The sequence below is a fragment of the Corythoichthys intestinalis genome, chromosome 14, assembly GCF_030265065.1.
Source record: "Corythoichthys intestinalis isolate RoL2023-P3 chromosome 14, ASM3026506v1, whole genome shotgun sequence".
Classification (NCBI taxonomy): Eukaryota; Metazoa; Chordata; class Actinopteri; order Syngnathiformes; family Syngnathidae; genus Corythoichthys; species Corythoichthys intestinalis.
The window spans coordinates 26266218-26284448 of NC_080408.1; the positions used below are offsets into that span (position 1 = coordinate 26266218).

Below are 18231 nucleotides of genomic sequence, written 5' to 3' on the forward strand. Positions count from 1 at the left end.
TCACGTCTAGTGCTGTCAATGGCAGTGAAACATGATCACTCAATGCCTGCCATCCCATTTAAAATTGATTTGATGGTTATCAGTGTAAATTGTAACGAATGTGCTAAGTGTGAAGCAAAACAGCTTTTATAAAATTCTGTCCATATATCTGCCGGTGTTACAACGGGATTAGAAGAATCTCGCAACCACACAGGTTGAAAGACTGGGTAAACCCAGAATAGATTGTGTAAGATTGGGGTGTCGACATTTTATTCGTGAACATATTAGATATGGTTTCCTCATTAAGACCAAAAGCGTACAGCAGGGTCCCCAAATATTTTCCTGTGAGGGCCACATAACTTTTCCCTCCTCTGATAAGGGGCCTGGGTCAGTTTGTGACAGAATAAGTGTGACGATTGCAGGAGTGCCTAAATGTAAAAATTTATTGTTTTTCAGAAAGCCACAATCAAATAACACTTTCTGGATTCTTCACAGAACAAAAGTAAATAAAATAATGTAATGTAATGTAATGTAATATAATAACACTATTATTTAAATAGATAATAACCAAATAACCCTCTCAGGGTTCCTCACAGAAGAAAAGCCAGGAAATAAATAACACTAATGAAAAAAAATAATAATAATAATCAAAAGGCTCTGTGGTATTATTCAGGGGGCCAGACCAAATATGGAGGCGGGCCGTATCCGGCCCGCTGGCCGTAGTTTGGGGACCCCTGGCGTACAGTATTAAATGTACAGCTTTTTTTGTGTGTGTGTGTGTGTGGGGGGGGGGGGGGGGGGTTAAAAATACCAAAGAGCAAAAACATCTTCCTTTTTTGAACTGAGATTCATTTTACTCAAACTCATTCATAGTAAATTTTAAGAAATCACTAATTTTGTATTGGTCTCTTAGTTTGCTTTTCTAGAGCTGACAGCTGTATATTTGTTCCATAATCAAAATCAAACACATTAATAAGTTTTGGAAATCAGAAGTAATTGAAAATGAACAATTTTTTAAAATGACAATAAACTAAATAAAACTATTTGAGTTTTTTTTCTTGGGAGATTTGAGGGAAAGCATTGCCTCATGGTATTCAGATTGAAGATAATTTACAATTTTTAACAATTTATGTTTATGTAAAGATAAAATGACCCCATTGACCCAGGCCAAATCTGTTGTGAACCCAGAAAGGTTCACTTCATTGGTTTCACTGTTCTTCAACAACTTTTGTGCAATCCCCAATTTGTCCTTTTCAACTTTTTTTCTAACGCAGCTGCTCACAAAGTTGTGATCTTGCCCCATCCTCGCTTATGAACAATTTAGCCTTTCAGAGATGTTCCTTGTGTACCTACTCATGTCACTAACTTGGTTCCAATAAACCTGTTCACCTGTGTAATCTTTCAGGCTTCAAATTCAAAATGAGTAAACATTTAGTTTAAACAAACAAAAAGAAAAAAACTTTGGATTTGAAATAGCTTGTCTTTGTCATATATTCAGTTGAATTTAGGTGAAAGAAACATTTGCAAATCAATGCAGAGTTGTCACAACATGCCAACTTCATTAGAGTATGTGTTAATAGTAGTGCTGCAACGATTAATCGATCAACTCGAGTATTCGATTAGAAAAAAGATTCTAATTTTTGCTGTTTCGAGTATTTGTCTAATTAAAGTGGCGTGGTAAGGGTTTGTGTTTAAAGTGTTTGCATTTAGTTTTGTTGATTTGGGTGGATACACTACCCTCTCTTCTGCCTCATTTCATGTGGCTGAATCCAGCTGATCCCTGTTAAGACCAACTTAAGCTAAGTTTTTGTTTGAGCTAATGTTTTTTTTAATGCATTCGTAAAATAGTTTATAAGTATATTTCACCATTGTTTGTTGGAATATGTGTCTGAACCATTTGTTAAGAGCATTGTTGTTTTTTTTAATGCATTCGTAAAATAGTTTATAAGTATATTTCACCATTGTTTGTTGGAATATGTGTCTGAACCATTTGTTAAGAGCATAGTAAAAAAAAAAAAAAAAAAAAAAAAAAAAAACGTAAGCATTTTATAGCATTTAAACTAGCTGATTTTTGCTATGTAAGCTAGCCAATTCTTCTTTTGTTGTATATAGATCCTCCTTTTTTAATTTTTGTTATACCGTTTTAGGCTAAGCTCAGGTATTTTATTTTTATATGTTCCTTATCTGATTACTCAATTTTTCGAACTAACTAGTTCATCGATTAATCGACTGCGAAACTCGGCGATAGCTGCAGTTAATAGTACATTTTTGATTTAAAAAAAAAAAAAAAAAAAGTGAATTTCAAAACAACAAACGAAAAAAGTAATTGGTAGACTCTTTCACAGGCATTTATATATGACAGTTAATAATGCATTACACATCTCTGTGTCCACCTTTGACCCGCTTTCTCTTTATATGTCCATATGCAGTGGTCAGTCTATATCCGGGCTGCAGTGCGTAAGGAGAAGGGCCTTCCTATCCTTGTGGAGTTATTGAGGATAGACAATGATAGAGTGGTTTGTGCCATTGCCACCGCCTTGAGGAACATGGCTCTAGACATTAGAAACAAAGAGCTCATTGGTAAGTAACTCAGTCAAAGGATTTGAAAAGTACATTTTAAGGGACAGCTCAATAAGGTTTCATTTCTGTTAAAGGTTTTGACTTCTAAAGAGTGACTGTTCTGTCGTACTAATTTGCAATTACCTGCTAAGGCATTTATTGAGGAAATTCAAAATGACCAAAGTGTAGATAACTCTAATGATTGATAGTAAAAAGTAAATTAGCCTTGTCTATTTTCTTGTTTCCTGCAAAGACCAGTTGGAATTCAAATGTTGCTGCGCTTGAACTCTTTGTATATTATCAAAACACACGTAATGTTGGATCATTTGAAGTATGCTTCTATTTAATGATTAAATTATAAATACATATAGTGGGGCAAATAAATATTTAGTCAACCACCACTTGTGCAAGTTCTCCTACTTGAAAAGATTAAAGGGGCCTGTAATTGTCAACATGGGTAAACCATGCGAGACCAGAATGTGGAGGGAAAAAAAACGAAGATCACATTGTTCGTTTTTTAAAGAATTTATTTCCAAATTAGAGTGGAAAATAAGTATTTGGTAACCTACAAACAAGCAAGATTTCTGGCTGTCAAAGTGGTCTAACTTCTTCTAACAAGGTCTAATGAGGCTCCACTCGTTACCTGGATTAATGGCACCTGTTTAAACTCATTATCGGTATAAAAGACACCTGTCCACAACTTCAGTCAGTCACTATGGCCAAGACCAAAGAGCTGTCGAAGGACACCAGAGACAAAATTGTAGACCTGCACCAGGCTGAGAAGACTTAATCTGCAATAGGTAAAATGCTTGGTGTAAAGAAATCAACCGTGGTAGCAATTATTAGAAAATGGAAGACATACAAGACCACTGATAATCTCCCTGATAATCTGGGGCTCCATGCAAGATCTCACCCCGTGGCGTCAAAATGATAACAAGAACGGTGAGCAAAAATCCCAGAACCACACGGGTGGACCTAGTGAATGACCTACAGAGAGCTGGGACCACAGTAACAAAGGCACAATATGCCGCCCTTGCTGAAGAAAGTACACGTCCAGGCCCGTCTGCGGTTCACTAGAGAGCATTGGATGATCCAGAAGAGGACAGGGAGAATGTGTTACGGTCAGATGAAACCAAAATAGAACTTTTTGGTCGAAACACAGGTTCTCGTGTTTGGAGGAGAAAGAATACTGAATTGCATCCGAAGAACACCATACCCACTGTGAAGCATGGGGGTGGAAACATTATTCTTTGGGGCTGTTTTTTCTGCAAAGAGACCAGGACGACTAATCTGTGTAAAGAAAAGAATGAAGTGAAAATCTCCTTCCATCAGCAAGGGCATTGAAGATGAGACGTGGTTGGCTCTTTCAGCATGACAATGATCCCAAACACACAGCCAGGGCAACAAAGGAGTGGCTTCGTAAGAAGCATTTCAAGGTCCTGGAGTAGCCTAGCCAGTCTCCAGATTTCAACCCCATAGAAAATGTGTGGAGGGAGTTGAATGTCCGTGTTGCCCAACAACAGCCCCAAAACATCACTGCTCTAAAGATCTGCATGGAGGAATGGGCCAAAATACCAGCAACAATGTGTGAAAAGTTTGTGAAGAGTTACAGAAAATGTTTGGCCTCTGTTATTGCCAACAAAGGGTACATAACAAAGTTTTGAGATGAACTTTTGGTATTGACCAAATACTTATTTTCCTCCATGATTTGCAAATAAATTCTTTAAAAATCAAACAATGTGATTTTCTGTTTTTTTTTCCCCACATTCTGTTTCTCATGGTTGAGGTTTACCCATGTTGACAATTACAGGCCTCTCTAATATTTTCAAGTGGGAGAACTTGCACAATTAGTGGTTGACTAAATACTTATTTGCCCCACTGTAAATCATTGTCTACCCCGCATCACAAAAGTGACTTTGCCTGCATTGTACATCTCATTGTGAACAGCAACTGGAATGGTTGCCAGTCGGTCACAAGGCACATTTTGGCAAATAGATGTTCACAGTCTGATTCACACCTACGCAGTCACAAGGAGAACATGCAAAGTCATCAGAGACGTGCAAGCCATGTGGGCACCATGACACTGAAAACACCAACCAATAACAAATTTTCGTTTAATATTTTAAATTCAATAAGAGGGCATGGACATCATATTGCAATGTAGGGTGTATAAATTTAGTTCTGTGGGTTCTGAATTGAAGATGATCATCAGGTAAGAGAAAGTTCTAATATAGTACCGTATTGAGTCGAATATGAGACAGTGTTTTCAGTGTTTTTTGCATTGAAATAAGACTGAAAAAGAGGGGGTCGTTTTATATTCGCGGGCTAGACATTATACTCACTCACGTCGCTAGATGGCGCCAGATATCATTGAAGCGATGTTCTGTCATGACAGATCTCAGCTACTCTCAAGTTTAACCAGTTTGCATGATTTAATTGCAATGTTTTTCCTTATTCAGATTTGTTTCAAGACTACAGTTACAGTTAGACTTCACTTTGATGGTTAATGCAGTTCTTGCAATTTTGTTGTTTTGTCACAATAGATTGGTTTATTTAAATTTCAAATCCAGAAGCTATTCGTTTACGAATGTGATTGCACTTTAGTTTACATATTTAAATGTTCAGATATTAAGATTTGAATGAGGCAAAATAACATGCTTTTTCTCTCAAATATATTGTTATAATCATTTGTTTCGGTTGTACTGTAATGATTTTCTGTATAAAAATTAATTTGGTGTTCAAAAAGTCTTTTTTAAACTTGAGTCTTGAAAATGAGGGGGTCATCTTATAATCAGGGCCATCTTATATTCGGGCCAATACGGTAATATAAAATCACTAAATAATTTTAGGAATCACGTTAAGTTTGGTCACCCTTCAGTCCGAGCCCCAGTTATTCTGATGCTTTATCCCACTGTGACAACAGGTAAATATGCTATGAGGGACCTGGTACATCGATTGCCTGGTGGTACCAACAACAACAACAGCAGTAGTGGTGGAGGAAGTGGAAGTGGTGGTGCTAACAGTTGTGGTCTGATGGGGAAGACCATGTCAGACGACACTATCACAGCTATCTGCTGTGCTTTGCATGAGGTCATAACCAAAAACATGGAGAACACCAAAGCCCTCAGGGATGCTGGAGGCATAGAGAAGCTCATTGGTGTTGCCAGAAGCAAAGGAGACAAGTAAGTGGAATGCTATTTACAAGACATAGCGACAGCAGCTCCATATTTAATATCTCAAATTATATGTATATTTTATGCACTCTGCATACTGTGTATAAATGTGTGCAGAATACAGGTGCAGAGCCAATAAAATGCGGTTTGCTCATAGCCACAATGGCAATTTAGGTAATATTGACAGTGTCATTTCAAGCATTTTCCCTTTGAACATTATTGAAAAATACATCATGTTATTTACAGGGGACGAAGTGGCCAAATATCATCAATACTTAAGTTTGTGTGAAAATATACAAATACAATAATACCCCATGTTATTTTTCTTAAATGACAAAAACCAACTCAATATTTGCAGTCACTATTACGTACAAACCATCCAAACTCATTAGTGCAATCAAACAAAAAAAATGTTTTTGGTGTAATTTCTAATCGCCTATGGGGCTAATTAAAACTGTTAGATCATTTCAATGGATAAGCCCCTTCCTTAAACGGTAAATGAAGACAGAGTGGCTTTATTGTCGGTTCTTTTTCTTGTCTCTGCTGAATTCCCAGACATAGTCCCAAGGTTGTGAAAGCAGCGTCTCAAGTCCTCAACAGCATGTGGCAATACCGAGATCTGCGCAGCCTTTACAAAAAGGTACACAAAGTAGTTCAATTCAGTGAATGGACTCTTGTCGCATAAAACATATAAAAGTATTTACTAATGATTTTCATGGTTTCTCGATCTCATTGTTTTCCTAGGATGGCTATTCCCAATACCACTTTATCGGCTCTTCTTCCACAATAGAAAGGGACAGGCAGCGGCCTTATTCTTCTTCTCGTACACCATCCATTTCTCCTGTTCGGACCTCGCCAAACAATCGATCAGGTGAATGTGTCTCCTTTTCCCCTTCGTAACATGAATTTTGGTCCATCTGCCTTCTTAACAAGCATTTTGAACCTTAAGTAGAACTCCGAGGAATCATTCTGCTGTCAAAACTGATAAATTCAGAAATAATCTGCCCTATGATGTTTAAAGTATGAAGTTTGAAAAACGTACCGTCAATATCTGAGCGCTTTAGTGTATGATGAAATTTAAAAGTCAGTTATACTTTATTTGATGCTGAATGCTTATGACCAATGTCATTTAGTGTCATTCATTAAATTGTGTAACTTTTGATCCAACATTGACATTGTTTCACATGTCTTTGTTTAGGGTTAGAGTTAGAATACTGGATGACATCAGCAGATTAATGATTTCATCTGATTTAGTATGCAGCCCATTGAGGGGGAATTATTCAGAATGAGGAAAACGTGACGAAGAGAGCCGCAAAATGTCATTGTTTCAGTCTCACTACTCCATTATTTTTACAGGATATTCTTTTTATCCTAGTATTTTTCCCCAATAGCTAAATAAATGGCGTGGTCATGACAAATAACAGTCTTGTGCTAAATAGAATATGAAATAATAAAAGTGCATTTATTCAGGACGACATGGCAAAATTAGTCCATAATGGTCAAAACTGTCAACTTCACCTTTACTGTTGCGCCTCCCAAACGATATTTTATGACACCTAAATCGGGCTTATGTCATTTCCCTTCCCCGGCTTCGGAGAATGTAAACAAACCATGAGGCGTGAAAGCTAGCCAACATGCTAACCGAACCGAGTGATGTTTCAAAGTCTTCGAAGTGGAAAATCACACATAACTAGCCCGGATCATTTCACATGATGACTGGGCTGTGGATTGTCTTTGCCGATCGGCAACCCGCCCGGCGGTGAACAAGTTAGAGCTCATCGTTCCCCTGCTGAGGGCAAAGGGTTTGTTTGCAGGGAAGGAGCTGGACAATGACCGCCGGACAAACCGGCCAATGTCGGAGGAGCGTGTAGCTGCCAAATGGTGAACACGAATATTGCAAAAGTCGTAAACAGCGAGAGACTCAAAGGAAGGCGACTGCAGTTGTTATGCAGCTAACATGACAATATGTGTATAAGGAGAGGTTTTTACATGCCCATCCATGATCAAACGTAAGTAGTCCTTTATTTAAAGAAAGTTTGTAGTGTTTACTTTGTAATCGCTGAATTCGCAGCTATTTTTAACACAAAGTTGCAATTTCTGATCGGTTGGAAAATTTGACAGAACACCGGGCACATGAAGAGGGCAATAAGCCGAGTATAGTGTTCTCCCGGCAGGGGGATGTGCGACAAGCCGCCGGTCGTCAACCGAGGGGACAAGAAGCATGTCAGCCACAAAATGCAAGCCACCTACATATTAAACTGATACCAGTATTTGACATAATATAAAACACGATGCTAACTCACTTCCTCGTAAGTGCTACGGTCCCACAGTAGTAGGGCTTGTTTTGGCCAATATCCACCGGTGAATGGGAACCTTTTGAAACCCCAAAAAGGCGCACACGCCTCTCCCTCGTACAGCAAGATTTTTCTGCAGCCCTTTGGCTGGCGTGATGCGAAAAATAAATGAATTTATCCGCAAAATCAGCTGAATCCTTAGTCCTTCTCATACAACAGTACGGCTTGTATAGTGAAGAGGACTGCTTCTTCCGTACATGTCACAGCGCCCTCTTCCTCAATGCAAGACCGAAGCCAGAAGTCATAGCGCGGGATTAAAAAAAAAAATTTTTTTAATGAATAAATATATCGATCGCTTCTTCACACATCCAAGTGGTCCATTTCATTCAGGAGCATAAAATACCGCATGTATTATGAAATAAACATGCTTTTTCATGTCACAGGCACTTTAATGTGGTTATGTAATGGGTTATTGTACAGCATCATTATAACAAGAGTTCATATAGATAAGTTTATGCTGGGAGGAAAAAAATACCTTAAAAAAAAAATCTAACAAAAATAAGCAGTTACTCATTACTTCAGAATTCTTTTCACTGGATACATTTTTTACTTGTACTTGAGTACAATTTTTGGATGACTTTACTGGAGTAATATTGAAGTAACACTACTTTTACTTGAGTAAACTTGTTGGCTACTCTACCCACCTCTGATAGTGCTTTTACCTTAAGTCAACAATAATACATCTTTAGAAAGTATGTTTTATTTGATCTAATAATACCACAAAGTCCTTTTCTGTAGAATTGCAATGGTCCGTTCCATAATCATGCAATCAACATATGACTTTTACCAAAAGGGTAAAATCTTAGAAACTTTGGAAAGATGAATCTTTTGTATGTACTGAAATTAAATTTAATTATACATTAATTTCGTCGTCAGGTAGGGACACTGACTCAGTTCAAAGTTCTCAGATGAAAAGTGAAAGCTTTAAATAGGGCAGTGACTGCTTGAGCGAGAGAGCCCTGTCATCACCTCCTCCACTTAGCAGATTCGGCATGTTCTCATGTGGTCTCTGTGGGTTTTCACCTCATGCCCTGGCATCGTCCCACAAGCCACTGACTCTCGGTTTCTGGTGGGTGTCGATATGAGTGTGAATGGTTGTGTCTCTGTTGGGGAACCTTCCGATTGCTTATAAATGTCAGATGAGCCTCTCCAAAAAGATGAATTCTGGTGTGAGAGAATGAAGTGCTCAGAGACCGAAGAAAAATCACAAATAACATCCCATATATAGATAAACAACCTTTCACTTCAACAGTCACCCCTAGGAAATTTGTGTTAGAATGACCTACCATACAAGTTTTTTTGGTAAGTGGGAGGAAAACAACGGGAAGCGCATGCAAATTCAACACACACTGTAAAAAAAAAAAAATCTTTAATAAAACTTATTTACAGAAAAACAGACAATGAATGACAAACTACCATTAGAAAAAACAACAACTACATTTTATTTTAGTTTATTGTTGTATAGTAAATTGTTATTTTAAAGCAATCGACTGTAAAGAGTATGTAGGTGGAACCAGTGTGTTGGTGTTGGTGACGTCACAGTGTTCCCTGTTTCTTCACACCTTCCTTCAACTGGGGTTTTAAAACACACTTTCACTGTGGCAGTTGAGCGCGCTGGCTACTGAGCTAGTTCTACTTCGTTCTACTAGCTTCAGCCACCGCCACGCTCTTTTACGTTTCCAAGGAATGAAGTTTTCCTCACGCTCTAAACGCAGAGGAGTTGCTCCAACTGGTCTTCAGTAGCTCAATAGTCACAATGAAATCTCTATCAACACCAAATACATATGGAGTAAAATAACTTTTTTTTTCTAAGAATCATTAAAAAAAAAAAAAAAGAAAAAGAACATCAACGACAACAACTATAAATTTTACGGTTACCCAAACACTACACAATTTTTACATGCATTTTACGGTCTTTAAGAGTAAAATCCTTGCAACCACCGATGCCAGTATTTTACCTTAAGGTTAATGTGTTTTTATTTTTTTTATTGTTGTTGTTTGTTTGTTTGTTTGTTTGTTTTGAACGCTTGATTTCAAAACTCTGACGCAGATGCGTTACTCTGTCATAAACAGTTCTTCCAACAAGAGATATTACAAGAAAAAAAAAGCTAGCGACCTAAAACCAAAACAGGCACCTCCCTTCTGCATGTGTGAGTCTCCATGAGCAGCGGCATCAAAAAATTCACAGTCGTTCCCGAATTAAATTCTGATTATTTATTTTATGTAGGTATAACAAAACGTAAAATGGCTAAAAAAATTCTCTGATTTTACACCAGATGCACAAAAATCACCAAATGCAGAGATAATCATCTATATTTTGAGGATCAATAGCAATATTTAACATATCATATTATCAGCTTTTGTCCGATATAGCAACATATTTTTTTTCAACAGTTAATAAATCACTCAATTTTCACATCAGACACTTAATACTTGAGGAAAGCATGCAGCATCATTTTAATTTTACTCAACAAAAGCAAATTTTGCATTTCCTGTACACAATCATAACTTATATTGGTTGAATTCCGATGTCACTATTGCCTCAGCACGTCTTGCCGGCAGTCTGGCCCTTTTCGTTTTTATTTTGAAATGTTACATAAAATAAAACTCGTAAAAGCAGAATTGTTTTTTGTATGGACGCAGAAATGTATAAGTTTTTGTTTTTTTTTTTGTGCCAAAAACGTTAACCAAAAAAATTACCTGAATATTTGAATATAAATCTATTGTGTATGGATACAAAATCCAGCATGGCGGCCATCACAAAACAAAGAGTTTCTTAAGTTGAAAATTCTTGTAAATAAATGCGTAAATCCCGGAATTTTTATGGATATGAATTATGAACGTAAAACAGTTTAGATTCTTGCTTAAAAGCAAAAAAACAGGCAGTTATCATTCATTTTGCATAAATATTTCAGGCTAAAGTTACGCAAATTTTTTCCATTCATTTTTTTCACAACGTTTCAAGGTTCATGCATGGTACTATTTTATGAAATAATTACCTTGAACCCTCGACCAAATCACTCTGGAGACACTCCCGCCCGCCTGTATGCCCTTAAACTTTTGTCCTTTTTCCACCTAACTCTTGCATTAGAACGCAGCGTGTGTTTTGAGTTAATCGCAGATAAAGCTGCCACGACGCTGTGCATGGCCCAGGCTCTACGGGATGCCGTAGCGCTATGTCTGTAGGAGCTGTCTCGTCAACTGATAGTGAAGTCTATGGTGTTCATGTACATCTTTTTTTTCTCAGGTTTTTCTGCTTCTAAGGAAAAGCTATTTTCAGAACCTCTCTAAAGAACTTCAATAACTATAGTACTATATGTGCCTTAAGGGAACGATTATTGCTTGTCTAATACCTAAAGATGTTTCTCATGTGTCACGTTTCAACAGCAAGTGCGCCAGCTTCGCCGAGGGATATGATGGCGTTGAAGGAGAGAAAGGCCGACTATGACCTTACTGGCAATGCCACCTACCGTGGGAACAAGGGTGAACACACATCCCGCAAGGACGCCACAATGGGTAGGCAAAATTATGCTTTCACATTATTTGATCATACCGTTTCAATTTATGAGATAATTGCAGTTTTGATTGCTGCTTAGGTGTCTGGTACCTATGAGGGGAAAAAAGTCACTTTGGCCCTTCTGTGTCGAATGAATCAACTGAATAGGCAGTGTTAAAGTCTTTTTAGCTTTGTCACATAATACAAAAGAATCACTGGTCAATCATCTTTGGGAAGAATGTTTTCTTATAGGCTACTAGGTACTTTTGATTCGGTTTTGAAGTGCCAGGGAGTTGGTGAACCGCAAACAGTATTTTTTTTAAAAACATTTTTCCTGTTTTAAAATAATTCAGTGGAACAGTGACATGTTTAAATAAAACAATTTATTATAATTTTTTTAAACAATTTTTTTTTTTCAGTATCGGATTGGGACTCGGGATAAAATGTGAAGTGTTTTAAATAGTTTTTGTTCTGTTTTAACAAGGAACAGTTGCTACAAGTTTTTTAATGTAAATAAAGGAATAAATATTAAATTGCATCTAGTTTAAAGGGAGATACATGCCTCTGTGTTTTTATAAATTTTAAAAGGTAGTATGTTGCCATAGTTGAAGTATCGCAATCAGGGCCGGCCCAGCCTATACGCAGACTATGCAGCTGCTTAGGGCCTCTGACCACTAAGGGGCCCCCAATCTGGCAATTGTTTAATTTATATTCTAGTTTGTTTACCACAGTTTGCTTTATTTGACTTTTGTGAGTTTTGATACTTAATTTCAAGCTTAAAAAATAAAAGTTCTACCTTAACTTCTTTTTTTCCCATCTTTTAGAAAAAGGTTTGGCGCTATCTACTGTAAGTACTGACAATCATTTGGGGTGAGAAGTTTGAGTATGCAGTGCAACAAAATCTGATTAATATACAAAATATGGACATATGGGTTGGATTGCATGTATGGGTTTCACAGTACACTGTGACGAAATGGTGTGCCAAAAATATGGGCCCCTTGGCATTATTTTGTTTAGGGCCCCCAAATGGCCTGGGCCGGCCCTGATCGCAATACGTATCGAATCGCCACACAGGTATCGGGATACGGACCGAATTGTGACAAAAGCCGATCGTCCCAGCCCTAGTGTAGCTCATATGAAAAGACATGAAACAGAACAGGTTGTGATGATCTTGTTTTCTCACTCCATAGGTCAACACTCCAGCGGTTCATCAACTCTCCACAGAGGAGCGTATGTGTCACCAACTGATGATCTGAAGTATAATCAGGTACAAATCCCTTTCATTGGGTGACCATTTTCAAAAACAAATCAGGTGGCTATGTTTACTAATGATTATTAAAACACATGCACAACAATATGTATGTACGGTCAAAAAGTCATACGGCATCAATTGTTGCATAGTTAGCATCGACTACATTGAAATGGAGCATAACATTCAAAGTAAAAATTTGCATCTTCTGAAAAAAAAAAAACATTTATCGTCACTCTAAATATGACAACATGCCTAATAGATACCAGTCAAGTTGTAAAGTTTTGGCATAATTTGTACAAGTGCGCAATGATTTTTAAATGTGTATGCAGTACGTTCAAAATCTGTACGTTTTTCGTGCAGTATGTTTTTTTTCTCCGTTCGGATTTTTTCACCGTTTCGGCAACGAGACAATGTGCGTTACTATGCGTTGCTACGTTGGTTGAATGACACGAGAAAAGTCAGAGACACGGAGAGAGAAGAGCAGGATTGGGAAGGGGGGAAGACGATGTTGCAAACGCGATGCTAGGCTAGGTGGCTCCAATATTTCCTGACTTGATGTTACACTACATATCATATGCATATAGAACTACAAGCGAAATGACAGACTCGGCCACGTTAGTAAACAGCCGCCATTTTAAAGCAGTAGACTTCTCAGAAAGGCTTTGTTGTAGTTAGGGATGGGAATTGATACGATTTTTACGATTCCAAGTCCATTATCGATAATGCTTAACGATTCGATTCTTTTTCGATTCTCTTATCGATTCTAATTTTGGGAAAAAGAAGAACAAACATTTTGATTGGCATCGAGTTTGTTTAATCAGAAGTCACAACCTTACAAACTCACAACGAGGTCAAAAGAGGCCCAAAGCCTCAATGTTAACTGTGGCAATAAGTGGCAAATGCACAAGAATGTGTAACATTTTACTGAAACATTTTTCTAATAGAAATAAAAAATATTGGTTTATATTGGCATGTAGGTCGTTGTTCTGCCTTTGGCAATATGTGTTAAAGCAGGGGTCCCCAAAATTTTTCCTGTGAGGGCCACATAACTTTTCCATTCTCTGATGAGAGGCTGGGGTCAGTTTGTAACAGAAAAAGTGTGACGATTGCAGGAGTGCGTAAATGTAAAAAAATTTTTGTTTTTCAGAAAGCCACAATCAAATAACCCTCTGTGGATTCTTCATGGAACAAAAGTAAATAAAATAAAAATAATAATATAATATGATGATAATAATAAATAAGAATAGCACTATTAATTAAATAGATAATAACCAAAAAAAACCCTCTCTGAGTTATTCACTGAAAAAGGCCAGGAAATAAATAACACTACTGAGGGAGCAAAAAACAAAAAAAATTCAAAATGCTCTCTGGAATTGTTCAGGTAGCAGGACCAAATATGGAGCCGCGGGCCGTAGTTTGGGGACCCCTGTTTTTATTTACCAGTATATTGAAATGAATGCCTCTTAGTTTTTATGGTGCTTTCATGCTCAAGTGGTGGTGCCCTTGCGCTTCCTCACGCGAAGAAGAACGCGCTCACGTGAAGAAGAGCGTGCTTACACGCGAAGAAGAAGAAATGCCGCATCCAAGCGAGTGAGCGAGTTAGTGAGAAAGGGAAACACTGCCACGAGCCTACGTTCTTTTTTAATGTTTGTAAAATATCTACAGAGGCAACGCCTATATGTATCATCTTCTGTGTTGTTGTTGTGTGTTTCCACTCGCGATCGGACACTTAAATCCAGTTGTGTAGTGGTTTAAACAATGTGCTTATGTTAGCGAACGCATGCTAACTGTTTGTTATTAATGTGTTAGCAGCTAATCATCGCTGATTTACGTTGATGCAAACCTGTTGGTTATTGGGGACGAAATTGATTTGTTTCATTTCTATTTTTAGTTTCAAGTGATGGTTGAATAAAGTCAGCAAATTATACCAACGTCTTCTGCATCGTCATTTGGGAGTTTAGCTAGCTGTATAGCCAGGACTGAGCCTTAGCGTCTTGGTGAGGAGTGGACAGTGCAGTCTATTCCCTCCCGATGCAGTTATCTCCACCTTGCAATGACTGCAAGTCGCTTTGTTGTAATTTTTCCTCGTGAAGTGAAGACACACTTTCGAGCGTTCGAACCTACGTGCTGTCATTGTTATGTTTACGGCGGCAATGCTCGTGCTAAACTATCGTAACCTTTCATTTTCACCCTTTTTCCTGGTGAAGTGTAGCCAAACTATAGAGAGAGTGGTTCTTGGCACCATGCTAGTTTGATGCGTCTGGACAACAAGACACGTCACGACGCAATATGCGTCTTTAGGGATCGTTAAAGGGATCGTTAAGGCTTTTTCATTGTGATGTCGAGGCCTCGAAACACTCGGAACCGGTTCGGAATTGGAATCGGATTTCGATTCCCATCCCTAGTTGTAGTGAACCTTCCTATCGGACATAAGTAACTTTTTATCTAATACACTCCTAAATCGGCAAAATCTTGACTTGAATCTATGTTTAAATAATGAAACAGTTTTAAAACTTTCACATGTCGAAAGTAGACAGAAGGGAACTAATGCAAAAACGCGAGATATTTTAACAACTTTAACAGTTGATTCATATGGGGCGCTGGTTGTAAAGCAGCACATGCTAAAAATTACAACAACATTTTCTCACATTTAGCGCCACACGGTATTAAAAATGCGGTGTGAAATTTTTACAGTCACTTTTTTTGCACATTTACAACATTGTTTAGCAACTTAAATATCTATTTTTAAATAATAAGTTTTGGACTTGAATGTTCAAATCCAGAACTAAATATTTATTTAAATCGTAAATGTAAATCTTAAATTTGTATTCTAAATATATATTTTAAATTTATATCCTGAATAAATATAAAATTTATATCCGAAATATATATCCTAAATGTGAATTTTACATTTATATCCTAAATATAAATTGGATATCTAAATATTATATTTAAATCTTAAATCTGGAAACAGCTGAAACTAAATATTTATCGTAATATGCAAATTCACATGATTGGGGACCGGAAGTAAGAAAATAAAAGCTGGAGGAGCTCACTGTTTACGTTCCTTGAAAATGAATAACACCTACTCACCGGTGGCAGTCGGCTCTTGGACATGAACCATTGTGATAATAAAAATATCTAGGTAATATACACAGTTCGGAGAAACTATTTAAAGAGTATTTTGTCTTTTTCGTGTCACCCTGAAATGAGAAAATGTTGTCGTAGTTTTTAGCATGTGCTGCCTTACAAACAGCGCCCCGTAGGTTCACAACATTAAATGACTTCCAAACATAGCAAAGGTTACTATGTTTTTTTTGTTTGTTTGTTTGTTTGTTTGTTTTTTTTAAAACATGAACGGTAACTCCAGTTACTTTGCCAAGTAACTAATTACTCTTACATTCAGGTAACTGAGTTACTAACTCAATTACTTTTTGGGAGAAGTAATTTGTAATTGTAATTAATTACTTTTTTAAAGTAAGATTAACAACACTGGTCATAAAGATGAAGTCTGCAGAATGAAAAGTGACGAAAGCGGAGATTTTATTCTGCCGATTTGATGTCGAACACAATTTGCCTGCAACTATTGCTGATCACTTCTCAGAATTAGCAAAAGAAATCTTCCCTGACTCAAAGATTGCATGGGTAAGTTAATTTAATCAATTGACCTTTTTAATTTATAACCGCACAGACTAATGAACTACCTTCAAGTCAAACTGAATTGCAAGCTGAAGTGCCATGAAGTGCAGCCATCAAAAGACATGATAGGAATTGCCAAAAGTGCTATGTACAATTATAACAAAAGTCACTGTTAAATTTTAGTAATTATGATGTAGCTGAAGATATTGATTGTTGTTGGATTGCACCAGGTTATACGTGACAACATTACCAATAAATTCATATTATTTCAAAAATTGAGTTTTAGTTTTGTTCCATATTGCACGCCATAAAAATGTTGTAAGATTAGTCATCAAATTGTAAGGGCATATGTCACTATTTGTAAGATTGCCAACGGCCTCAGGTTGACAGGTATGCTAATATACAGTGAGACGTCTCTAATAAGTCTCTTTAAAATACCAGGTTTGTGATTTAAAACAACGAGAATGAGGAATCATTTCTAAACATTTTACACCATTAATGTGAACCCTCAATTTTGATAGGTGTATTTAGTACTAAGTAAAATTAAACTGTTTCTCATCAAATACGTTTATGAGATGTGGCTGCCTTGTTATCAACATCAAACTAAAGGAGTCAGCACCCACCTGCCACCATTTGCAGTGCCTGTGATTAACCTCAAATGTGTTTACATGATCTTGTAGGCTTTTTCTGCCATTTTAACCACATGTGTTTGAGAGATTTTGTGTTGGTCTGATGAAACAAATTTGGATTACTGCACTATTTGAGAAAAAAAACACTCACACACACACACACGCAAATGTAGAATTATATCTGCCTAGTGGTTGAGAAGGATGGGGGAAAAGTGAATATATTGAAACATACTGTATATTATATTTTATATATGGCTGTTATACCTTTGTCATCATTGGTGACAAAAGTGAGCAGTCACCAAAGTACAGTACTTAAGCACACCCCAAGCAATGTGGCTGGAACAGACTAAAATAATAATCGGGAAGCCAATAATTGTATTTTTCGGACCATAGATTGCTCCGGACTATAAGTCACACCAGTCAAAAAATGTTCATGAGGAAGTAAAAAAACATATACTGTACTGTATATAAATCAGATTAGGCTGTAAGTGTCATTTTTGGTGGAATATGTGTATCCTCCGCTATTTCTCCTCGCTAACTAGTTAAACACAGCAACAAAAGAGCAGTTCACGCAGTGGTAGCACTAATGTAAGCGTCCTTTAGCTTAGCAAGCTACAACATTAAAGCACTTCAGCTCATCAGCAGCCACTTTGTCAGCTTTCCTCAACTTTCGTAGCATGAACATATTCTTTTGCTCTCGGTAGTGGATAATACTTGGACAAAGAACATCATAAATTTAATCAGGCAGCACTAATCCATAATACTTTCATTTATCGTTATTTTACTGGTTTGAATAACACATTAAATCTCAGCTCACTACTTTGAAGCTCTCCTTTGTGCTTTTAAACTACAAGCTAAGAAGGATCCCTCGCGGATAGTTAAAGCAAGTGTTGTTAATCTTACTTTTAAAAGGTAATTAATTACAGTTACAAATTAGTAATTGAGTTAGTAACTCAGTTACCACAATGTAAGAGTAACTAGTTACTCGGCAAAGTAACTGACATTACTTTTCATGTTCTACACAGATTACATGATCCATATAACATATTTCACATCAAATATGCTTATAGTAACTGATTGAATTGAACTCTTTTTCATTCCCAAAAAACATAGCCCACCCTTTTTATTTTTTTTTTTTTAAACTTCACCT

The 18231-nt window shown here is 37.0% G+C and overlaps 1 protein-coding gene across 15 annotated transcripts in view; it reads left to right on the forward strand.

Moving 5' to 3' along the window:
• The window catches only part of ctnnd2b (catenin (cadherin-associated protein), delta 2b), a 284445-nt gene that overhangs the window by 256300 nt on the left and 9914 nt on the right, over positions 1 to 18231 (forward strand). For 11 of the 15 annotated variants that reach the window (XM_057858336.1, XM_057858338.1, XM_057858332.1 and 8 more), the window contains 6 exons: positions 2409 to 2559; positions 5462 to 5720; positions 6258 to 6351; positions 6456 to 6582; positions 11453 to 11581; positions 12752 to 12828. In XM_057858336.1, the coding sequence (XP_057714319.1) occupies positions 2409 to 2559; positions 5462 to 5720; positions 6258 to 6351; positions 6456 to 6582; positions 11453 to 11581; positions 12752 to 12828 (837 nt within the window). The remainder of the gene's footprint in view (positions 1 to 2408; positions 2560 to 5461; positions 5721 to 6257; positions 6352 to 6455; positions 6583 to 11452; positions 11582 to 12751; positions 12829 to 18231) is intronic. The other 4 variants (XM_057858334.1, XM_057858344.1, XM_057858347.1 and 1 more) reach the window with 1 other exon arrangement.